The 24,502-nt window shown below is 40.3% G+C and overlaps 4 protein-coding genes across 7 annotated transcripts in view; 1 reads left to right on the top strand and 3 right to left on the bottom strand.

Annotated features, from left to right (window-relative positions):
• The window catches only part of LOC132978526 (myomegalin-like), a 39,515-nt gene extending 38,205 nt beyond the window's left edge, over positions 1-1,310 (bottom strand). Inside the window, exon 1 of the mRNA XM_061043730.1 lies at positions 781-1,310. Within this exon, the coding sequence (XP_060899713.1) occupies positions 781-921 (141 nt within the window). The 5' untranslated portion in view covers positions 922-1,310. The remainder of the gene's footprint in view (positions 1-780) is intronic.
• A 7,716-nt stretch (positions 1,311-9,026) lies between these two features.
• On the bottom strand, positions 9,027-15,493 carry LOC132979051 (small integral membrane protein 44). 4 transcript variants are annotated; one of them, XR_009674013.1, is made up of 4 exons: positions 13,642-14,179; positions 13,452-13,546; positions 9,702-11,593; positions 9,027-9,603 (listed from the first exon to the last, which is right to left on the bottom strand). XR_009674013.1 is itself a non-coding variant. In XM_061044515.1 (4 exons), exons 3-4 carry the CDS (start codon positions 12,528-12,530, stop codon positions 11,298-11,300), a joined length of 567 nt encoding a protein of 188 aa, XP_060900498.1. In that variant the 5' UTR covers positions 12,531-12,571; positions 13,452-13,546; positions 14,280-15,400; the 3' UTR covers positions 11,094-11,297. The 4 variants fall into 4 exon arrangements, 2 of the variants coding, with proteins under 2 accessions (XP_060900498.1, XP_060900499.1); XR_009674012.1 differs by lacking the exon at positions 13,642-14,179 and adding an exon at positions 14,280-15,493 and having other exon boundaries at positions 9,028-9,603; XM_061044515.1 differs by lacking the exons at positions 9,027-9,603; positions 13,642-14,179 and adding exons at positions 12,260-12,571; positions 14,280-15,400 and having other exon boundaries at positions 11,094-11,593.
• A 148-nt stretch (positions 15,494-15,641) lies between these two features.
• On the top strand, positions 15,642-19,761 carry tm6sf2a (transmembrane 6 superfamily member 2a). Its single transcript, XM_061044514.1, has 10 exons — positions 15,642-15,864; positions 16,699-16,802; positions 16,899-16,996; positions 17,152-17,255; positions 17,336-17,418; positions 17,503-17,627; positions 18,423-18,524; positions 18,618-18,710; positions 18,805-18,924; positions 19,017-19,761. Exons 1-10 carry the CDS (start codon positions 15,773-15,775, stop codon positions 19,224-19,226), a joined length of 1,131 nt encoding a protein of 376 aa, XP_060900497.1. The 5' UTR covers positions 15,642-15,772; the 3' UTR covers positions 19,227-19,761.
• Positions 19,762-20,779: 1,018 nt separating this feature from the next.
• Positions 20,780-24,502, bottom strand: part of LOC132979049 (neurocan core protein-like) — a 44,242-nt gene continuing 40,519 nt past the window's right edge. The window contains exons 18-20 of the mRNA XM_061044513.1: positions 23,738-23,882; positions 22,550-22,732; positions 20,780-22,101 (exon numbers count right to left, since the gene is read on the bottom strand). Of these exons, the coding sequence (XP_060900496.1) occupies positions 21,983-22,101; positions 22,550-22,732; positions 23,738-23,882 (447 nt within the window). The 3' untranslated portion in view covers positions 20,780-21,982. The remainder of the gene's footprint in view (positions 22,102-22,549; positions 22,733-23,737; positions 23,883-24,502) is intronic.

Raw genomic sequence — 24,502 nt, 5'->3', positions numbered from 1 at the left:
TTTTTGCACTTGCCCATTGGCTTCATAATCCAACAGCAGAGGTTGCTTGGTCTAGGTCTACAGCCATAGACTTTGGTAATCTTATTTACTGGTCGGTATACTTAGCACACTGTCTAACTTGAGAGAATAAAGTATCCTAGAGATGTGTGAATAAATTTTTTTTAAAAAGCACATAAAAACAGATGAGAGCTAGGTACCCACAAACTGAAATTAATATAATTTCCTGAGCAAAGCCTTTGTAAATGTGTAGTCCTTGACTGTGCAGCCACATCAAACAACAACAAGCACTTAGTAATACAAACACAAGGCAGGTCCCATCACCTCAACTAACAAATGAGGGGGACAGCTGGGCAAACAAACAGTGGATGTGGATCAGTAACTCTTGGATAACATGCCCGTGTACGATACTGCAAGATTTAGATTCAGACCAATTTCCCTATCACCCAGTTCTCCAAACATAAAAACACCACATAACAATGGTGAACACAATAAGATTAAACAAATGATCATACTCAAACACCCTTGATAGTTTTGAGAAAACGTTGGATGATGAATCAAAAAAAAAAGAATGAAAAAGTCACAAATGAACTGTTTGATTTTCCACTCAGAGCTGAATCCTTGAACAAAATCAATGATTCTTCATAACTTTGTTGTTATAGATATGGCCCCTGGCCCCTCAAGAGCCACACCACTTACTGTCCAGCTAAGCATCCAAATGTACCACTTGTCAATCAGGTATCTATTCATATCCTCATGCTCATTGAGAAGCATCCTACTCACCGTGCGGTAGACATCTTCGCTGCTCTCCTCATACTTCTGCTGTATCCTCTCCTCCAGGAAGTAGATGCGGAGCTTGAGGCTGAAGTTCTCCTTCTTCAGGTCATTCAGGTGCTGTGACAAAGTACGGTAACCGTTAGACATGACGGTCAGAGAGCACCAACACTGCTCGACATGTCCGTTATAGGTCAGAAATGGAAATTCCCTCCGTATCACAGGTGAATACGGAGTCCATGTTTAATGGACAGCCACTGACAAGGCGTATCCGCGATTAAGAGTCCGGTAACCGTTAGACATGCTAGCTCCTTCTCCAAAGCATAATGTCCCAAATATACAACTTATTTACAAAGAAGCATCCTGGCCTCTAACAGGCTATCAGGATACCATCTACAAAAGCACACACTAAACAAACACATTCACACACACACACACACTAAAGTCTAAAGGGTTTTTTGCAGAGCAGAGGGCGACTCTGCAGCCCAGGCGGTCAGAGGTGTAACCATGTCAACTCCATGGTGTGTTCTGGTCTGAGCGGGGATGGCACAGGAGCTTATTTTACTGCAGGAGACATCCCTGGAATCCCAGACTGCCTGGGGAAATGTGTGGAAGGGGAGACAGAGGGGGAGGGACTGTGCTGGAGGGGGAGTCAAGAGGCTCAGGGCTAACAGGCAGTTGTGCTATGAAGGGAAATCTCACTCCAGTGCTAAACAGGAGGGACAAATGAAACAAACAGGAGCATGAAGAGAAAGGTCAGGGGTTAGATCGGAGGTCATTTACATTGTATCTACGATCTACCAGTTGACAACAACATTCCTACCTGTTTGTAATGTATTTTTTTAATTGGGAGTCTGAAGTACATTAAGGGCATCACGGTCACACTGGCCATCCGTACCGTGCCCAAGCACGATTCAACCCTAAAGTTCAGTTCATTTGGCCAGTGCGCCCTGAGGGAACAGCTGACAACACTAGCCTGTACTTTTATGACAAGAGCGGGTGGCCAGGGTTCAAATCCAACCTGTGGCTCCTTTCCTGCATGTCATTCCCCACTCTCTTTCACTCTCGAGAGCATGATTGAAGTCTAAATAATTTGACATTTGAAAGTGAACCCTTCTATGGCATGTCTAACTCTGAGTTTATCTAAGTCCCTTTAATTAAGACACACTTTTACCAGCGAGCCTTACCTGATTTTAATTTAATGTTTTGTATTGTATGTCTTTTGTAGTTATTTTAAATGTGTTGTATGTCTTAAAGTGATTGTTATTTCTTAATCTTTGCCTTGTTTAATATTTTATGACTTGTGTCTTTTCACTTGTTTTTGAAAAATGCTCTATAAATAAAGTTTATTACTATCATTATTATCTTGTTTCTATGGTAGTCATACAGTTCTGCTAAATGTCAGAAACTAAGGAGCATGAGAAACAGAGGGCCTAGTGGGCAGATAGGTGAGTGGAAACAAGTTGGCTGACATAGGAGACCTGGTAGCTGTGAACCACGGTGCTATTAATAGAGAGTTGTCCTCAATCCCAAAGAGCGGAGAATCCCTGAATGTCCCTCAGAGGCGAAGATATAAAGAGAGAAGAGAAGCTCCACTTAATCTTAAAACACTAACACACTTGGCTCAAACTCATTTTCATGTCAAAGTCCATCTTTGATTAAATTGACGAGTTAAGTCATCATTAAGTCTGGATGTCTTCAGTGAGTGTTACACTACATGCTAAATAATTCTGAGCAAAGATAGGACAGGCGCCAGGCGGAGTGTCGACGTAACATCAGGAATGACATCACGTTGTTTTTAAACACCACACATGATACACTCAGACAGAGGCTCTTTTCAGCTCCCCCTCATCAAAGACTAACAGACAGTCACGACTGCGTGCGAGTGTGTGCGTGCAGTGTGTGGGAATGTGTTTATTTCGGTGTCAAAGTGACACATCCAAGAGCTGGCAGCAGGTAAGTGAGTCCAGCTTCGAGTCCGCCTGGTGCTGGCTCTCAGACAGTAACTTCAGCTACGTGACTGGCTGGTGACACCTCCTGATTTGACGGCGCTCAACAGCACCTCCAGAATAACATTAAAGGTACAGTTATAGTGCTGCGCTTGTGTTTTATTCTGATACCGTGTATATGTGTGGGAAACAATTTGGTTATTTAAGGGGATAATCAGCCGTCTGTGTCCAAACTGTTTTAGGAGGTGTGAAAGCTTATCAGTAAAAGACACACTGCACGGGAATACAAAAGATCAGTAAACAGTCATACAGAGGAAGTATGTGTGCTTTAAGACACTGTGTCTGAAAATTAAAATAAGTGTATAATGTTACAAGCAGATATAGTACATAAAAGATTTAACTACCTATATTTACACTAAAGTTTAAGTGTTTCCCCTTGTTTCCAGTATTTATGGAAAACTAAGTTTATCCTGGTTAAATCATAAATAATGCAGAGACATAAGAGTGGTTTCAATCTTCACATCTAACCCTCCACAGGAAAGTAACAAGGCTAACGAGAGTATCTCACTAAAAATGTCAAATGATTTATCTGTCAAATGACTAGATAGAGCAACAGGATATTTAATTGTTAACTCTTTTTTTTTTTTATAAATGATGAAGATTGCTGCTCTTCTTTGTCATTTGTATTAGTAAAGGAGAACAGGCACCATTTCAAATAATAGTGCAGCACTGACTGATAAGAAATACATATGTTCCCCTCTTCAAGCAGCAGGAGGGTTCAGGCTGTTTCCATATGATACTATCAGCAGTTCACATTTTCTTTAAAGTTGTTTAAAAAGACATATTCCAGGGGGGGGTAAGACCATCCTAATAACATCCAGTGATATTGATAACGCATCACAACAGCTCATGACTTCGTGTAGAAATAAATTTAGCCACAAGAGGGCACCATAGAGCAGATTTCATATGTCACATTTAATGAGACTTTGTGTTGATGGACAAGTGTGACTCATATCAAGACACTGGGCGAGAAGTCAAACTAAAAGTTCTCACCTGTTCAAACTGCTTGAGTGTGTGAAGCTGGAGAGGAGGAGAGTTGTCTGTTTCATCGCTACACAAATCTGAGCAGAAGGGAAAAAGAGGATTGTTAGAAAAAAATGACAAAAGAGAAACACATGAGCAGATAGTTATTTTTTTTAAATCAACCCTTGATATATCTGTTATGAGTGAAGTACCTGTCATGTGATCTGTGATCTTGGATGAAGTCTGCTCTACTGCAGCACTGCAACGAGAAACAAAAGAAGAAGCATTGTCAGCAAACATGAGAAAGAAAGAGAGAAATTGTTTATTAAAATAAAAACTGAGACTTGTACTGCAGTGTGATGATCATAATAATTATCATAATAATTATCATAATAATTGGATTTATAACTCTGAATGGCAGAGAGCTCCTTTAGAAGCCACTTCTATCTTTTCATTATAACAGCATGATCTCATTTGCACCTCTGTGGGGAATTGAGGGTCATCAGGAATTCCCAGCAGGGGAGAGGAGGAAGAGATTTGGAGGGAAAAGGAGGAGCCACTTGGGGTCAGGGATCATCTCTCAGGTCTTTAATATACCCAAACATTTGTTGTCTAAACTGGAGATGTTTACATGCCTGAATTATCTTCCCTAAATTTGGCAATAACCAAACAATGAGGGGGAGACTTTCTTTCTTTCTTTCTTTCTTTATTAGGATCCCCCATTAGCACCAACATATGCATGGGCTATTCTTCCTGGTAGAGTCATACACACCTTTACACAGTACAGTATAACAAAACAAACAAACAAACAGCAAAAACAGCTACTCTTGTAGAATTAACAAAGTACATACAGAAGAAAAAAATGGCCGTCCATTTCACAGACTTTCTACAAAAGAACGCAACATCATCCTCACACGTCTTCAAGATTCATGTCAGACTTGATTTTCCTTTATACCTCCAAACAGTATAATATAGCCTAAATATTTGCAGATAGATATACATCTCAAACATATTAAATAATTTAGATACACTACAATAAAACACTGCGTATAGACTACAGCATGTCAGTGCCACTAAAAGCCAAGTATTTAGCCAACCATTACTTAGTATTGCATTGGTAGCCTGTGTAAATTCCTGTGACAGCTGCACGGTCAGAAAATGTAAAGACAGTTGGTGCATGCCAAAGGTTTTAAAGTTCACCAGGTGTATGAATAGCCTACACATGTTGCATTATTGTGTTGGGCAGGGAGTCATTATTACATCTCAATGTGGACTGTGCAGATATATTAGTGGGATGGATGGTCCACAGTCTGTGTGTGTGTGTGTGTGTGTGTGTGTGTGTGTGTGTGTGTGTGTGTGTGTGTGGGATGCTGGCGATGCAGTAACCTACATTCAATACGACACCGTGTGTGGAGGATGTTAAACATTCACTGTTATACTGTGTTATATGCTTAACATTAGTTGTGGCACAGACGGTGCTTCTATACCACTTGAGTGTGTGATGTTTAGATACTTTAAGGCCTACTATTTACAGTGTGAATGAAAAATGTGGGTCCCTTTAAATAGCCTGCTAGCAACTGCATCGCTATGTATGTCCCATTAGTTCAAAATAAGCCTCCTGAAGCGTGTATTTCCCAAAATTAAAAGGGTGATGTCCTGTGCAATGTGGCCATTAAAGTCAAACATTTACATCGCCAGTGGCCCTACTGCCTGTATCCACCGAGCCATGAAACATGCATATGGCTACATTATGTCTTGTGTGGGTCTTTATTAGCCCAGAGGATGAACTACCCATCTCTGATAAATGGCTGAAAATGACACATGACAAAGAATAACGGTATTTTGACCTAAAAGGCGTTTTTAATTAGCCAAACCCCGCGGACTAGCTCGTGTTTTAGGGCGATATATACTTCCGCTGCAGCATCATAAAGCCGCCTCACCTCTCAGACTCTCCCCAGGTTTGCTCCGGCGGCGATGAGCTCCAATCCATAAATGCTTTTTCATTAAATCAACGGGCACCCATGCCTTCAAATCCCTCGTCCATTATTCCTTTTTCAGAGAAAAAGCACAACCACTCGGGAGCATCTTCGTGTACGCGGTCGACGCAGCGGACACACGGCGCAAAGGTTTGGAGGGAGGTGTGTGAGGATGAAAGAGGGGATGTTACACTAGCACCCCCCCCCCCCTCCCCATCCCACATAGCAGAGTCCCTGCTGTTCACCCAGCCCACCAGCAGATGAGCTGAGGAGGAAGATGCTTTGTCAGAGAGAAATGTATGCTTTCTGTGGTTTGGCTTAAATCTTAAAAAATAATAATAATAATAATAAGTCATTTGAATTGGAACCATGTTTTAAAGGGAAATGTAACCTATTCACCAAGAACATTTCTCATTGAGCTCTTTTGCACCCCCATATGACCATTAATAGTGATCTTGGTGTTTACATAAAGGGAATTACTCGGCTCCTGCCTATAATTCTGAAAAAAAATGTCAGGCACTTAAAGTTTATAAAAATGTGCAGTCTCTAATGTTAACAAATTTGGTGCAAATAGTCTGAACATGAGCTTTGTTTTCTGTGGATTATTCAAAATACTGTGCCGGTTTCTCACTAGCCTACCTGAGAGCCCACTCCCGCACTCAGCTGTTGTCTAGAAAAGCCTGCTGTTTATTTTATCTCTCTGAAGATAATGACATTATGGAGTTAGGGGTCCGTGTCTAAAGGAGTAGCGGGAATAAGTGGGGACACAGTTAATAGGATTATGTCACTGTTTGCTTTAGCAGTCAGAAACTGTGAGTAGGAACACAGCTCTGATAATCTTGTTAAAGTCAGCAGCACCAATGTGTAACTTTTCATTTTAATGTAACAGACAGCTTTGCATGAGAAGTGGAAACACAGAGAGGAGCCCGGAGGATAAAGAGGCATTACTCATGAGAGAGCTACACAGTATGGAGCACACACTTCCCCTTTGTGTGACCTTTTCTTTGACCTTTGTGACCTTTGTGACAAAGACTGACTTGAGGAAGTTATACCAAACAAATGCAGTGAGTTTCTTTAAGCTTAAATATGAGCAATAACACTTGAATTAAAAAGTGTTTGTATCAAAGTATTTTATCTCAAGCTTGCACTTTATGAGGGAAAAAATGTGATGCACAATAGTAACTTTCAATATGGTGATAATGATATGAAGTTTGATAAGTGAACTTGTTCTAAAGAATCCGTATCAGCATCAGCTATAGCTGTTGGCAACATGTCTCGTGAATCTAAAATAAATCTAGAATTTATTTTAACCACTCAATATGCAACAATTACTCTGAGGGCGGAGAGAGCTCGAGTTTCATCTGACTGCATGGAAACGGTGTCAGAGCGTATAATGTAAACATGCTGAGTGAGAAAACAGTGCTGAATTTGGGATAAAAATTGATTTGATTAAATTTGATAAAAAGCTCATATTGTGATAACTATAAAATTTGGATTTATTTTGAAGCCCTATAATCTATTAATTAAATTCAATAAAAGATGAAGGACTAAATGAGTTCTTGACATGATCTATTTCAATGTACATTTTGATGATCGGCAGGTATGCATTTGAAAACAGGTCTTTTTATTTGGATAAACTGATAGTTCAATGTTGGAACTTGTTCAGATCAGATAAGGAATTAAAGGTTAAAGGGGTTCATACTTGAACGAAGTAAAAAAAAAAAAAGTCCTAATGAGTAGAAGTTTGGAAGTCAAACAGATTGTGTGACACTTCATATGTCACAAAACACTTCTATATCTCCTGTTTAATAAAAAAAAAAATATTTTTTCATACACCACCACATTATTTTGGAGATGTGTTTACTAGTTATGTTTCATATAAAGTGCTTTGATTTAAGAGACATGTAATCAATAATAAAAAAAAGGTCCATTATAACTTATTTGAAAAGTAGCTCAATCCGGACCCTTGTCAACATTAAGAACATGGATTTTTAATATAATCACGATGATGATCCATAATAAAATAACAATGACACAAGAAACTCTCTATTATACACACACAGTTGATTACGTACTTTTATGTGTTGAATAAGGATTTTTAGCGGCCTATAAGGTCATTATTTTTATACAGTAGGAGATCTACTTTACTTCAGGAAATGGTTTGTATTGCTTGATTTCTTCTTTCACTGCTCCATAAAAAGGAATCATGCTCTATTTTTCAAGACCATCTTTACAATGTGACATCGTTTTCACCACCGGGAGGCAGCGTTGTTCTCCCTGTTCTCAGTGGGGTTACTGCAGATGACGTCACTTGAGGGGTGGGCCCTGATCATGTGGCCCAGGAGCAAAGACCTGTCAAACTGCTGAAACACATGTGGACAAATGGGGGTGCGTACACACCAAGCATAATAATAATGCAGTGCACTTGTGATACGATCACCCAAGAGGGATGTTAATGTACACAGAGGCTAATTCTTCAACTTATTCTAATGCTGGTAGAACCTTGAAGGATGTAGCCAACACATGTTATCAGCATATTCATGCATCATAATTAGTGTATATACAAATATTATACCATACTGTAACAGCCCATACAGTAGTCAAATAATATAAAATGCTCTTTGTTAATGTGCTCTTTGTTATTTTGAAGCAATTCATGACGGTTTTTATGGATATCATTCATTTCTATAGGCAGCAAACTGGACTTTTATTATTTCTTCTCCCCATGGATGATTAGGTTTCCCCAAATTTTCTGATTTTACCACTGAATCCTTCTCGATCCTTTGTGTCCAATGTTAATACTTTGGTTGTGTTTTTTTTTTAATAGCCTACTTAACAAAAGTGCACCACTTCCAACTAAGATAACACGTAGCCTACTCAAATAAGATATAGGCTAGCCTAAGAAAGAATAGGAAGCCTTTATTGTCATGTAACTACAACGAACAACTAGAAATGCTTCACCTTAAAGTGCAGTCTAGCCTACTCCTGATAACCTTGCATTTAAAGTGACGGGCAAAATTAACTTAAATCACACATGGAGTAGTTGCTCTATCTGACTTAGACTTCATTTTGTTACCAATAACTGAGGGTTTAGGCATTGTTTATGAATGCTTTTTTGATGTTGCATTGTTTAGCATAGATTTTTGCTGGTTTATTATCTCGGTTAGACAGAGGAAAAACTGTCTCCAAACTAGCAATTTAAGTTAGCCCCAACCCTTTGCTCCAACCTCATTCATAAACAACTGGCTACTTTTGACATTTTACTTTACGGAAATAGAAATACCACAAATGAAAAAGTAATATTTAAGAAGCTACAACACCAGGCATATTTTTGCCACATTTTGTTTGTTTGGAAGTCGCTCACCTACAAGCTTGTGCTGACACTTCTTTTTGTAATGTGGTCCACGTAAAAATGATATCGCTTAAAATCAGCTGCAATTTCCCCAATGGACGCTAGATGTCCTCGTAAAACCGCTGTGCAGCAATGTCAGCAAGAGCTAGGACAAGCCTACATGAAATACTCCTGCTTAGTAGCATACAGCCATTTAATTCATTTCTACATGCGCATACTATTATAACAGAATCTAAAAATCTTTGTGAAAAAAAGTCTTTATCTGAACTAAACGTCTTCCTCTTCAGTCCACACATCTAAGTCCTCATCCCAAAGACCACTCGGGGTCCAGACTTGCTGCCTCGAGGTTCTGTAGAGATTACCCAGATGGCAGGAGCTCTAGTAAAGTCCCTGTTGATGATCTTGTTCTCTTCAGCCCGGGCCATCGCTTCTAGCTCAGGTGAAGTTTCTGGGCACCAGTCTGCTATGAACTTATCTTTGGCCTCACAGTAGTTCACCACCACTTCCTCTGGCTGCTCCCCTAACAGCCAGTCTGAAGGGCAGGAAGAAGGAAAAAAAAGAGAGATATTTATAGGAGGGAAGAAGTAGGCTACTTTCTGGCTAAGAAAAACCTACATTACAGTAACTCACCTGAAAAGTCATGGATGAGGTCCTTGATGAGGTGGCCAATGATGGCATAAAGGACACCCAGCACAATAAAGACAGCCATGAGCAGATAGAGGACATATTTAGGCAGATGGACAGCATCCCTTGAGGGGGGTATGTAGCTCTCAAAGAGCACTGTCCCATCTTCTTCCCTGTAACGCACGTTCAAACTATCCACTGGTACATCCATTACTGACTGAGAGTCTGAAACTGCTGTCATACAGGGAATCCACTTAATACCTCAGTGTCATTGCTGTATTCATAGAGGGCAGCACATAACGGTCCATCTTTCTTTTCATGCACTTGATTAAAAAACACAAGGGACCAATGTTCAACTAAAGCTTAGCAACCAAGAATTGAGTGAACATTTCTACAAAACAGCAAAGCAGCAGGTTACATACTCAAATTCACTGTTGTCTTTACCCTCCGGGTTAAACTCTACACACAAAGTAAGGAAGACTTCAATACAAAGTACATCTCTACCTCTCATAATGACACATTTTCTATTTTGTCTCCCTGAACTAACTCCCAGACTGCCTGCGCAGATGGAAACTAGATTAGCTGCAGCAGCTTGAAGTACTCAAGGTCAGAGCAAAGATGCTGTGAGCACAATTTCCTAATGAGAGAGAGAATCTGTCTGTCTGTCTGTCTGTGTGCTCATAAGCTAGCAATCAGTGTCTTCCTTGGCAGTATTCGTCGAGCTGTAGCTACCTGTTAGCTATCATGTTTCCTAGCTTGGTGTTCAAGAATGTTTTTGATAAAGTTCACACAGATACTTGCAGTTCTTGTGTATTGTATTATAGATGTGATATATTTGCACTACAGGTGGTACAGCTTCTGTTTCTCTATCTGTTGTGAGCCACACGTATTTAATAACACGGCTCAAGTATAAATAAGGTCACTCTCTCCTGACACAGCCAGCGATTAGAGAAAGGTAAGAGGGATTAATGAACACAGACAAGACACAACAGTCCGTTGTTTACTTGAAATCATTTTTAGTCTATCATCAAATCAGGGAATATGACATGATTTTTTTTAATTCTTCTTCAGTGAGACAATGAGTGAGACATTAACAACATGTGTGACAGACTAATGGGAAATACAGATTCAATAAACAACACCATGAGACTTTGACTGGTCTGGAAAATGTACTGAAAATGGCAGTTCATGTGTTATCCTTAAAAATACATTTCTGTCTTTTTATGGAGGAACTGAACACACTTTCATTAAAAAGTGTCAAGGTTGACACATTTTGATTTTGTAGTCTGTGACTAAAATACACTATTCTTGTTTGTATCTCACATCAATGTCTTTTTTGCTACATTTGACACTTTGCAGATTGCAATGTTATTTGAATAATTGACTCTAAAGACCATGCTTGATTACATTTTTAATAAACAATCAGAGTAAGCATTTGTTTTAGTACAAACTACAATGTGACACGCTACAGTACAGAACAACTTGTGTTCTATATAAATCCAAAATGCCTAAGCTTATGCATCTCTATAGCAAAAAGACAACAATGATCACTGAGATTTGTGCCAACAACTTATTTGAGCTGTAAGGTATTGTTGCTCTAACTCAGAGGGACATGACATAAGGGGTCAAAGGGCTGGAGAAAGACATCCTATGAGCAGTTACATTTTTTTCTTCAGGGTAGGATGGAGAGATGGCGTTACTCAGCGGAGGAGGGATGGGTAGACAGTGGAAGGAGTCTCCAAAATGTATCCCAGGGAGCTGGCCATCCTTCTCGATCTCCATCTCTAGCCTGTCTTTCTGCATCAGCTTACTGGAAACACTCAGTCTCTGCTCTTCTTCTATTTCTGCTCTGCCTTCTTCTGACTCATCCTCCACTGGTTTGGGGCCAAGGATCCAGTCTGTGGGGAGAAATATAAAACAAGAGAAATCAAATCAAAACAACTGTCTGTGTGTTTCCAAGAGAAAATCAACTGGTTTTACAAATGAGGTGCAGTTCACTGCAGGGTGTGTAAAAGCTTTTAATATGTCTTCTGTGGCTCTGGAAGGAACTGAAGAAATTATCTTAAAGATCAGGCCCAGCTTTACTTTGGAGATTTTTATAATACTGAATGATTTGAGAAAAAAAAAGCCAGACATTTACTTGGGGAGGAAATAAAACATTATTTTTTTTCAGTTGCATTATGTGTAATGTAGGATCCTGGTTTTAGGGACTCAAATTCTTAAAATTGAAACCTCCTAACTTTGCTGAAATGCAACAGAAAATCACATTTAAGAAGGTGTTTTAGTAGAAGTCAGCACTCAATTTTGGATGTTTTTTTGTATGGCATTCACCTAAACAGTACAACAAGGAAGCAGTTGGGAAAGTTGACATTTGTAACAGACGGGTTGAATGTGAAGGACAAATTTTAGGCAAAAAGTTCACCAAAAAGGAGACAAAGTAAAAAAAACACTGATGCACACTTGGCCCCAGAGGTCAGTGAGGAAAAGAGACACAAAGTCACCACAAACAGAGTGCCAGAGTGAGGAGAGTGACGGGAGGCAGTGGACAACAGCCTGAATGTTACCTGCCATGTCATGCATCAGATCTTTAATAAGATGTCCCACTATGGCATATGTGGCCACTATAACCAACACCAGACCGATCAGGACGTAAACTACATTACGAGGCAGAGTTAAAGAATCTCTGGCTGGCGGTATGTAGTTCACAAAATAAGTCTCCTCTTCCCTCCTCCTGGACAGCTGGAGGAGCTGTCGAGGCACAAACATCGGCTGTTTGAGGTTCAAAAGTAGAGCTCCTCGTGAGGCGTTCAGGGACACAAGTGATGGTTGGTTCATGGTGGAGTTTTGCGGCAACTTTCTTTCATGCACTGTGAAAACTTTAAAAAGGGTAATAGAGGTGCACCAGAGACAAGGAGGGAGAATAACTGAGAATTAGACATGATGTGTTTTCTATAGCACAGAGGAATGGCAGAAGAGATGACAGATGGAAACGTCAAGATGGCCAAAAGAAACGAGAACATCTCCTTTGAGTGACAGTGAGTCAGAAATGTAGTTCACCAGACGACAAAAATGTGGTGCCAGAACTGTGCCACTTCTCCTAATCTTTCGTCTAGACTTAAATCCGAGCATTCCTCCTTCTAGTCTTCGGCAGAGGGGTTCCTCGGTCATATTTCCAGGGGAGCGAGGCGTGCGAGCCGGGGGAGAGGTGAATATAGGACAGACAGAGTTAATAGGATTGGTTCTGTCACAGAGTAATATCAGCTTTCCATCTGCAGGGATTAGAGATATGAGCGAGGAGAGGTGGACAGTAATACGCCAAAGAGGCTTATGGTCCTCCATGACTTCATTGCATACATATATATCTATTTATATATGAGGCATATATTAAAGTAAACCTACTCTCTCTGGGCTTTAAAGTAGCATCACTATATTATTCCATGCTTTAAATTCGTTGTAAACCCAGCAGGCCCAGTCCTCATATTCTATAACTGTCATATAATTCACTGATATGACACTTTATTTCATGGCTTATTTCTTGCTTTATAACTGAGCAGTGATATTTAAAATGTTTTTTGAGTTTTCCACCAAAACATTCCCATGGTTAGGAAACCAGTGAGCCTACATCATCAAATGTAACTTGTAAAATACCAACTTAGAACTTTTAAGAATGAATGTTAGAGCATGGTTAGGGATGAAAAGAAACAACTTTTATTGAATGAAGATGAAATCATTTAAAACAAATATATAATGTCTTACCCTGCAATCAAAGCTTGAAACGGATCTTCAGTTTTCTTCTTTATATTTGTCAATAAAATGTCTTCTAAAGTGGCTCGTGTTGCATACAGACGGCTCTGGAAACAAGCATAAAAACATGGATAAGTTTAAAATCATGTAAACAAAAGGCTTACCATATTGGCTGCTTTTACAGTATACACGGCAAACCCACCATCAGGGAATTTTCTCCACTAAGTGGGCTACAACAGTGATATAAAAAACAGTCACTGTCCTCCAAGATCTTCCTGGAGGAGCACCAGGGTGTAGATTTCTTCTTTAGGATTTGATTTCTTCTTCTTGTCTTCTCTTGGAAACTTTGATGAACTGAGTAATAAGAAATTGCCACTCTAAAATGGTGAGGGCAACATTGGCAAAAAGAATAAACCAAGAGACCGGGTGCAGACCGTAGTAGAAGGTATGCGTCATGTTTGGTAGAAAAAGAAGAAGTTTTAAGCATACAGCGTATTAAACAAGATTGAAAATAAAGTCTTCTGGTAGAGACTATCAAATGAGATGTGGTGAAAAAGCTGTGTGAGGTCTCTGCAGCTTCAGGGTGTCTACTTTGTGTCAGCATCAAGGGGATCTTTAGTAATCCTTGGCAGGATTTAGGTTATGCATGACGCTGTCACCAGCATCGGTACCTTTTAACTGAGTCAGCAGACGGCAAAACAGTGAGGGAGTTAATTTAGCAGCATCTGTAACACCAACAGTTTCATAGACACTAAGCCTAAAAACTCCTTCAAAACATGAAGCACATAATACAAAGAGAAGGAAACTTGTTTAAACTTTTAGAAAATTCAAAGGTTTTACCTTTAAGAATGACTCTTTTGTCTTCCACAAGCAGGATCCTTTCAGTTCAGATTTGTCTTTATAAGGTTTCAAAGTCTTCTCCAGGTGGAACAGAAAGCAGATCAACAGCAGAACAGGACTCCACAGAAAGCACTACAAGCTGAGCGGCTCTTGCACACTAGTTCTAAGCATTAATAAAGTGTATCAATTCAGTCATTCCATGTTGCCTCCCTCAGACAGGGGTCACCTCTTTCTTGGGTTTGTCCTCTGGCTCCATCAGCAACCTGAAGTAGGCATCGCTCAGCAGCAGGCTCCAATAGACGACGGTCATGGTGGTGTTGACGGTGATAATGCCGATGACTAAAGGGTGCAGCATGGTGGCAAACTGGAAGGAATCTGTGTCACCTTAAAAAAAAAAGTGTGTTTCCCTGCTGTAGGTGCAGGGTGGTCTGTGCTGTAAATCTGTTTGGATCACCTCTCTGTCCCCTCTGTTCCATATGTGTGGACCCCCCCCTCCCCTCTCTACTCTCACTGATCAACAAGTTTCTGTGGCAACAGCAGCATAATCCTCTTCAGCCGCTTTGTTGCAGAAGATAAAGTTGCATTAGAGGCCTGCTTTACAAATGTTCATCTGTGTTGTTGCATAATGCACATCTTCATTCTTTACAACATGGACTTTGTATGGATGGTATAAGCTGTAAGAAACTGTATCACAGTGATATTTTATTTAACACGCATCCTGGCTAAGAGGAAAAAAAAAAAACATAATCTGTGCTCTGAACTTTATGTTCTTCTTCATATATAATCCACATTCTAATCAAGATCAGAGACGTCAGACGCAGGAGTTCTTAATCTTACACCCAATAATGACAGATGGCTCCTTAATCGAACCCCAGGGGCCACAGGAGCCCAGACAGCACTTCAACATGTGCAACGTGACTTGACTTTATTCATTTATTTCAGTGATTAAGGCCTCATCGCATGTAGCCTACCAAGAATTCATAGCACAGAGAACATTTAAAAGAAAAAGAAAAAGTTGAAATTATGTTTTAAGGAAACAATGAAGGAAATAAACTAAACCATGACATCATGTTCCTCCACCAGGGGGCGTTGTGTACAAGCACACGCTGAATAAACAGGTTGGATGATTAAACGGTTTCCTTGAGAAAAACCGAACAATATAGTCCAGTTGTCATTAAATTGTAGGAAAAATACACTTTAAGCTCTACAAAGATAAACACGTATTATAGACAGTCAAATTAGCTGGCCTCTCTCTCTTTACATTTTCACTCATTGGTCTCTTGGTTTGAACTTTGACACCTACCAGAGATAGCAGACAAACCAAAGCAGCAGCAGTCTGGTTTTATTACTGATCAAAAGGCCACTGGTGACACTCCCCTTCCCTTCGGTGGCAGTGGAGAGGACACGCTTCAGCACCATGCGTGTTTAGAAGAGGACATTTCTATCCGGACATTTCTTTCTTAAAAACAGGTCAAACAGTCAAGTCTTCCACGATGAGGCCTCCGGTGGAAGTCAGTGTGTTCCTCCTCTCTCTCTTGGCTCCGGTGGTTTTGTACACTTTGAACAACATCAGTGCGCTTCAGGAGTAAGTCTGCATGTTCTCTGTGATCAATAGAACTTTGACTTTGGCTCGATGTGTGCAGGGATTGCACAAGTTTAACAGCTGATTGTGGTTACAGGCTCCTGAAGAGGCCCAGCACAGACAGAAGAACTTTTACATTTTGCGAGATTTCTTTTATTTCCTGAGGTTAAAGTCACAGTAGCCTACTTTTTTCTTTTAAAGCTTCTGAAAAAAAATGACTGACTAATTGAACTATGTTTACTTTAGTAGCTAATCTGATTGCTCTGAACTGCCTTTGATAGATTTGAATGTATACTTGAGAGCAAGGAGATGGTCAAAGGAAGTTGGGAAGGTTTGGCCCCTTTAGGGAATGTGTAGAAAAATGTGTCTTCAGTTCATCCAAACAAAATGGAGGAACCAACAGATTATGGAGTTAATGAAATTGTTTATGAGGTTGTTTATGACCTAAAATCCTTCATTTATTTGTCTGCTGAAAGTATGAATATGAAGCTTATAATTTGGGGTTATTTTGTGTTTCTGGTTAACCTGCTGATTAGTGAAGACGGGAAATGAAGGCGATTCATCATCATAGTTTTTTCACAGTGTGCAGTGATATCTTGACAAGCTTGTTTGGTCAGATCATCAGTTGAAAAAAACAGTTTATCCATCTTTATTTAATTACAAAAGACACATAAAGCAGAAAATGTTTACATCTTACAACCTGCATCCCATTAATGTTTCACATTTTTGTTTGAAACAGAGCTGAATTATCAAAGTTGTTGCTTCAGCTCAAGGTTAAAGCAGAGATAAATCCATGTAGGAAGTCTCGATGTCACATGTCATATTGTTTCTCTTCAGACTTCTTCCTATCCTGGGAATGGGATTGGTTGTCCTGGGATCAGTTCTTCTTCTCCTCCTCCTCGCTGTGGGGCATCAAACCAAAGTGGACCCTTTATTCTATGGTACAAGCAGACAAACACACTAACATTTGTCAGCGAAAAGAAAGCGGGATGTTTTAGTTTTTGATTGTTCTTTTCTTTCTTTGCACGCGTGTCCAGCATTTGCAGAGTTTTCCTTCACCTGCGTGGTGGGCCTGACTAACGCTCTGGAGCAGGACAGGTTCATCTCTGGCTTCATGGGCTTCTACTTAAAGATGGTAAGAAGACCTTTTATGCTCCACATTCACCCAGCAGCCATTTCCCTCTGACAACATGCTTCAAGTGGCCCCCCAGTGTGAATGTGGCGAATTCTCTGCCTCGTTCAGAATCCAAATTATAAATTCAAATTTCTCCTGCGCTGCTGTGTCTTTAGGGCGAGCCTCATCTAAGCACCGCCTATGCTGTGATGATGTCATACTGGGAAGGCATTTTTCACTACCTCCTCTTCCTCATTATCATCCACCGCATGTTTAATGGGTAAGTGTCACCATAGAAACCAGTGTGCCGTGTGCACAGTCAGTCTTCCACTGAAACCTTTTTATTTCCTGTCCACACAGGAAGTCATATCGTAGTCTGGGTCTCCTGTGGGCCGGCTCCTCCATCGCTCATCAGATCGTGCTCATCCCAGGAGTGGTGATTGGTGAGTGCTGCCTACATTGACACTTTGAATCACGTTATCATCGGCAGTGTTTATTTAAAGAATCATGTTTTTATTTGTGTGCAGGTAAATATGGGTCAAATATTAAGCCAGCCTTCTGGAGGAACATCCCCTTCTTTGTGGCTCCTTTCTGGGCGGCCTCGGTGCTCTTCAGCCGACCCAGAGAGATGCCAATCATCCCAGCAGATAAGGTCAGTTTCAGCTCTTAAGACATAAAAAATATTATCTGTATCTATAGAGTAGTGGAACCCAACCACTTTCCTTTCTTTTAAGATTGTTCCATCCTCAACATTCAGTATTTGCAGATGGGTTAACCATACAGTCCTGCTTAGGAAACAATCCTGCAACTTTTAAAACTCCTCCTGTAACCCCTTGTTGGGGTCTGGACCCTCAGGTTAGGAACCTCTGGAGGAAGATAGTAACTGATTTGTTTAAAACTAGTTAAATTATGATCTTACAAAGTGACTGATGATGTCATTCTTGTACTGAAACTGGTGTTAGCATGTCTTTGTACATTTTTCTTGATCCAAATCTCAAATAAAATTATAATAGCACGTCCGAACAAATCACTAGTTTGTTCAGTAAATAGAAGACTGGTATAGATCATGGAAGCCTTGAGAGTGTTTTTATTGCTCTCCAAGTGGCCTTCTAGTTTTCTGTAGATAAACGCATTCAACAGTGATAACGACAAGACTGGCTGTGAAAGAGATGTTTCCAAACCAACCCAACATGCTTCTTTGAAAAATGTCTGTAACAGCAAAGACAACATAACAGATTTCTTTGTACTGTAAACTCCACTGGACATTATGAATAATACAAATGAAACAGATAGATACACTGTACTCAATTATTTAGAGGACTGAAGGTCAAATATGCATTAAAGAGCTTCTTTTTTAAATGTGCAAGAATTAACAGTGGGTCCACTGTCCAGGCCTAAATGACCTTTTGAAGTTATTAAAAGAAAAGCCCACTTCTGTCTTGACCAGATTTCAGCTGAGCAGAGAAAAAGTCTGCTGCGTCGACCTGTTGACCTGCTTTTGTCACTGCTGTCACTCGGAGCGATGGCCTTCACTGTTTTCCGAGGCTTTGTGAGTAAAACTATTACCTGAATGAACTCCCCGATCAATGAGGTCACATGTAGAGCAAAAATACTACAACGCACTCCTCCTGCTCTTCTCCAGGTGGTGCTGGACTGTCCTCTGGATGCCTGCTTCACCTACATCTACCAGTACGAGCCCTACCTCAAAGACCCCGTGGGCTTTCCAAGAGTTATGGTGAGTTAATGGTAGTATGGAAAATGACAAAGCAACACACTGGATTAAATCAAATGTTCTGTTTATTGTTGACATGTTTTGCACCGTCCTGCAGATGCTGGCATATTTGTTTTATGCTCTACCCCTGCTGATTGCCTTCTTCTACGGTCTGAAAACACCTGGATGCAGCTGGATGTTGGACTGGACCATCTTCTTCGCGGGGGCCATGGCTCAGGTAATTTTTTGTTACTACTTTTTTTCTGTTTTATTTGTCCTAGAGAAAGCAAGAAACAGCATAAATCTGACTTCCTTCTCCTGTTTTCCCAGACTCAGTGGTGCCATATCGGAGCATCTCTGCACTCCCGCACTCCCTTCACATACCGAGTCCCAGCTGATAAGTGGTGGCGTGTTATCACCCTCAACGTGCTGCTGGCTGCTGTGCCCATTCTGCTCGCCGTGCGCTGCCATACCATCCCTGCTTTTTTCATGAAACCCGTTCCCAAAGGACAGACCGACAAGGAGAAGAAGAAAAACTAGACCACACACCGTGGTGCAGAGGAGTGTGGAGGAATACTTCACGCAGTGACAGGGCTAATGTTTGCTGGGGACCCTTGGTTGGCCTACAAACTGCATTAAAGACCCAATTTTTCGTCCCAGAGGAAATCTAAAAGTGTTGCTTCCTGAGTCAACTGTTGAAAATCAGTCACCTCGCTCAGCAGCGCTCCCTGCATGGACTATTGCACTCTGATAAGAAGGCTGTCGATGGAGGTGAGGACTGTGACTCATGCAGACAGCCAATTGGTTTCTTCCCAAACTGAGACTATTGACCTTGAAACTACTGTACATGTCAGTCATGTTTATAGATATTTAAGTGCACAAATCCTCACTGAAACTCCACAGCTTTAAACATTATGTTTTGTCTGACCAGCGGTTCAAAACCTAAATTATATTCAATATGTAACTTAAAATGAACTATCCTCACTTTGAAGAGGGTGAAGCAGAGATTTTTTTGATGTTTTGTTTTTTGTAAAATAAAAACACGTGAAGCATTAAAAGTTATTTTCTTCCATCATTTATTGTCATGTTTTTTTTCTTCATCTGTTTAGTGTCTCAGTCAATAATGGATGCTGTAATTAATTCACAAAAGGAGCGGCCTGCTTGTTTAATAGAACTATCTTTTCACGTATCAATACGATCTCATTGTCGGTGATGTCACCGCGCGCTTTGTGCAGTGAACTGCTGCCCCAGTCAACTTTGCTGTCAACCTGATAAGAGGTGAACTCTTGTCGGTGAGCTGTCACAACCAACAGTACAAAGGATCACATGACGCAAAGCGTTTTTGTGTAGGGTGCCTTAGTGTCACTTACACATACAGAAACAAAACTGTCTTTATCAGGCTGCACATGAGGTCATAGCCTTGATTTATACTTTTATTTATTTGAGTGTAATTAATATCTTTGTTTTGAATATGTTAATACATAAGCACAAAATAAATAAAGAAACAAGAAAAGCAGCTGAAAATATGAAGTAGACCTAACTTACACAATCTACAATATTTAACTAGCAAGCAGTCTATATTCAATATGGAGTAGGATGAAGCCTACACTGACCTACCCCTAATCTGCTTTTCATGCAGTACATGCACATCATAAGTAAAACTATATTGCCTCTATAAGAGACACAGGTGTACTTAGGTGCTAATTGCTAACAATTGAATGCTAACATGCTTTTTTTAATAGCAGGTTTACAGTGTTATGCTAACTCTCCGGTAGTTTTCCAGAAAAAGTTCAAGTTTCTATTTAAAGGTTTAACTAAGGAGTGCCATCATTGTGTTGTTGCTCTGCACATCAGTATGACAATAAAGCTTCTTATTCATGAAAGCTGATCGTGTGGGGCCAAAAAAAAGATGATTGGCCAAAGTCTGTAGGTGTGATCTTACGGCAACACCACTGTCTCTCAATGAAATGTAATGATGAGCACTCTGATAGTTTTTGAGATCGAGTATTTAAGAATCAACAATCAGACCAGTGTTAGAAACTGAAAAAAGTTGTTATTTTGCATACAGTATAAAAAAAGAACAGTCAGAAACATTGTTTATTTTTTCACTTTATTAAGAATGGAATACAACAGCAGGACAAAAAGTCATAAGAACACCAAAAAAGTGGATGAACGATCGAATATCAAAGAGACCAAAGGACAAAAAATATCGACATTCTACCCATCCTGTAAGTTTAGCCGTGCAAAGATCGAAAGAATTTCACAAATCAGATACAATCAATTGGTTTCTTTAGTCTTGTAAATCCCACCCACACTGTCCATATCACTACGACATATTCATTAGTTTCGAGTGCTTATGGGGATATGGGAGGGTCTGTTTCATTGGACAAGGTCCAGCTATCAATCAGCCAATAACAAACACGACAATATTTACAATGCAGAGATTAGAGGCAATCAAAGGGTTAATTTGTTTTTTATTAAGATTTGAACTTTAATACTTGTGTAGAAAAAAGATGCTCTATCCGCTCTTTGACGTATAAGTAAAAAAAGAAAGCATATTCACTAGCAGATTTATAATAAATAGTAACATAACACCATGACATAGCAGGTATTAGAAAAAAGCATGTCAGTAGAATAAAAGAGACGAGCTATTCAGACACTCTATGGGAAAGTAACAGCTACAGTACACTTAGAAAAAGCTCAGGGTTACAGGGACTGAATGCTATCTTGCTTCAAATACATCTGTGCTTTGTAAACGGAAAACTAGGGTGAGAGTCATTTTTCATGTAGCACAGGCAAACCCCTTAGAAAAAAAGGATGTGACTCAGCACTTTTCTAAGTTTTTCTCTTACATGCACACACACACGCACACGCACACACGCACACGCACACGCACACACACACACACACACACACACACACACACACACACACACACACACACACACACACTGCTGTCTGTGTGTGTGAGGGACTGAGGGGGGGAGGGGTTTAGTTCATAGACAGGAGGAGGATTCACTGAAGGGAGATGTTAGGTAGGTATTAGTAACTGTTAGTGAGATAGTATTAGTGTTCGCATGGACCTTGGTTAGAGGAAGCTGGGTCAAAACGAAGCGTCAAAAAACACCCAAACGAGGGGGGCAGAGATAAACCGTGTGTTAAGAGTGAGAAAACCTTTTCATGAGGAAGGGTAAAGCTATAGAGAGCAGGGTGAGAAGCGTGATTTTGATGAACTACTGTCTGTCTTTATGGACCATGTTCAGCACCTAAGCATGGCAGATGTGTTATTATTTGGTTCAGTAGTAGCTCTGTGCGTCCAACCGGGCCTTGTGTCCCTCTCCGCCGTGTCTCCGGTGGCCGCGGTGCTCATGGTGCTGATTGTGGTGGTGGCGTCTGTACCGGTGAGACCGACGGGCTTTAAAGAAGAGAATAAGAAGTTGTATTTTCATGATGTGCGTGTACTGTAATAGATGCTCTTTCCAAATAGCGTCTGGTTATGTGTCTTCAGTTCTCCAACATGCTCATTCTGTTATATTTGGAGTATTTAAATTTACCAAATTATATTCAGGGGACTAGGAAAGCTAACTCTAAAAAAGGATAATTTACAAGATTAGGACTAAAGAATAATAAAATATCCTAATAAATGTGAGACATAATGATTAAAGGGCCCGGAAGAGCAGCAATAAAGGGTTATCAGAGAAGTCAAATATGTTTTTAAATGAATTCCAAAACAATTTAAATGTTCAACAATAAAACATGAATGTGTTCAGCCCTTTAAAATCTAGAAAAAAATAGAGCAGGTTTTTAATATTCTTCACCTCTCCACACATACTATGAGATCAAAGAAGACGTTCAGCACTCACACTTTGTACAGATGATTCTTGGTCTCTCCCAGCTCCCGTCAGCCCGGCAGCGAGCGGTGGGGATGTGGCGCTGGAAGAAGCCTTCGGAACATTGATAGCGAACCACTGCATGGATGTCATAGTGTGACCTCCGCCGACCTATCAGATGGGCGTTCTCCACGGCGGGTGGGGTCCCACACAACACTGGAGACAGAAAGAATGACATATCAAAAATCTGCTAAGTACTGCAGGTACAGGTTGGTATGATTTAGATGGTGCCAAACGTTTATTTCTACCTTGTCTTAAATTCCACTCATTATGCATCTGTTAAGCACACATACTTCAATATAGAAAGTATTAGATGCATTTTCATATTATCGAAACACAACATCAGTGGTTTGTTTGGCCTCTAGATGGCAGTCTTGTGCATGTGAGTGATGAGCAGAGCTGCTGTGAGGCCAGGAGGAGGTAATGGGTCTCTGCAGCAGACATGAAGTAGAGCCGAACCACAAAACCAAGAAACCACAGCCACACACACAACCACTCTTAACACACTTAATGCCTCCCTCCCTTTTCTTCTGCAGCTTTCCTTTGCTTTATATGCATCCTACCGTACAAGATCTTAATGCTTACTTTCAGATCGGTTGATTTGGGTACCAGAGGGAAGATGAGCGTATGTAATAGGAGTGCAGGGCATAAATGGCTCAGAGGAATTTCCTTCCAATCATATTTGTTGTGAACAAGGTAGTAAAAGGTAATAACTGCAACTACAGTTCTGCTGCTGGGGTAAGTGTAAGTGAGCTCCAGGGAGGGAGAGGAGGCAATAAGAGGGAGATTGAGATTGATATTGCTCTCAAGAATCAATACAGGTTGGAGGCTGAATCACAATCTTTACTTAAGTTTGTGGGTTTTTTTTGTTTTTTTTGGTGAATTTCTTGGAGCAACTGCTGCTCTGACCTTTAACTGAAAAAAGTGCAAGCAATGTGAAACAGCTTCTGAAGTCAGAACAATGACTGACACACTGTGAGGAGGAAGGGTTCTCTACAAAAAGAGCATCAAATGCAATAAAAGGTGCTGATGACTAACAATGCAACCAGCTGGTCAGAGATAACAACAAGCAGACAAACTGTGTGAAGAAAATCTCTCCTCATGAAGTAATTACAGATTTTATTTTTGCTGAGGAAGTCACTGTGGGCCTGAGAGTAGTACCTGTGCCTTTCTTGCAAATGTAGGGCAAGTTGTAGTTGCACGGCACGTCGTTCCACTTGCCGTCCTCGTGGGCGATGGTCACCACACAGTCCTCCCCACCGGCAAAAAAGTTATCTGGCTGGCTCTCCCTCCAGTTCTCATACACCTGCGTAACACACACACACACACACACACACACACACACAAACACACACACACACACACACACACACACACACCAAATAAAGGAATTCAGATGCCTTTGCTCGCCTTTGTCATCACCTTCAGAACAGAAATCTTCTCATATCTTGCCTTTTATTGTAGTAAAGAAGATTGTTACTTCCAGATGAATATCATTTGAATTAAAAGACAGAAATAGAGACACAGTTCTAACTTAAACATTATGACTCAAAAGCTTTGAAGGCTGTGAAGAGTTTCTTACAATAAGTGATAAACAATACTTTATGAATACAACATTTTCTATCACAGAAGAACTGTTTTGCCTTTTTCCCCCCCAAGTTCTTCCAACCATTCAGAATTGATCCAGCCTTGGATGAAAATTAATCCGCAAGCTCAGGTTTTGTGTGCTCTGACATATCTTCAATTTCACACAGATTTCTAGCTGACCTGTTTTCACGTCTGGTCAATCACAACCCTTCATCTAGTACGGGCGGTGTTAAAATTCAACCAAAGATTTTTCTCAAACAACAGTGTAGACATCGAGTATTATAAAATGTAATTGTTTGCTACCAAACCATGTAATGCCACATGCTAGCAGCCACGAAC

The sequence above is a fragment of the Labrus mixtus genome, chromosome 8, assembly GCF_963584025.1.
Source record: "Labrus mixtus chromosome 8, fLabMix1.1, whole genome shotgun sequence".
Classification (NCBI taxonomy): domain Eukaryota; kingdom Metazoa; phylum Chordata; class Actinopteri; order Labriformes; family Labridae; genus Labrus; species Labrus mixtus.
This window is presented reverse-complemented; position numbering and strand designations above follow the sequence as displayed.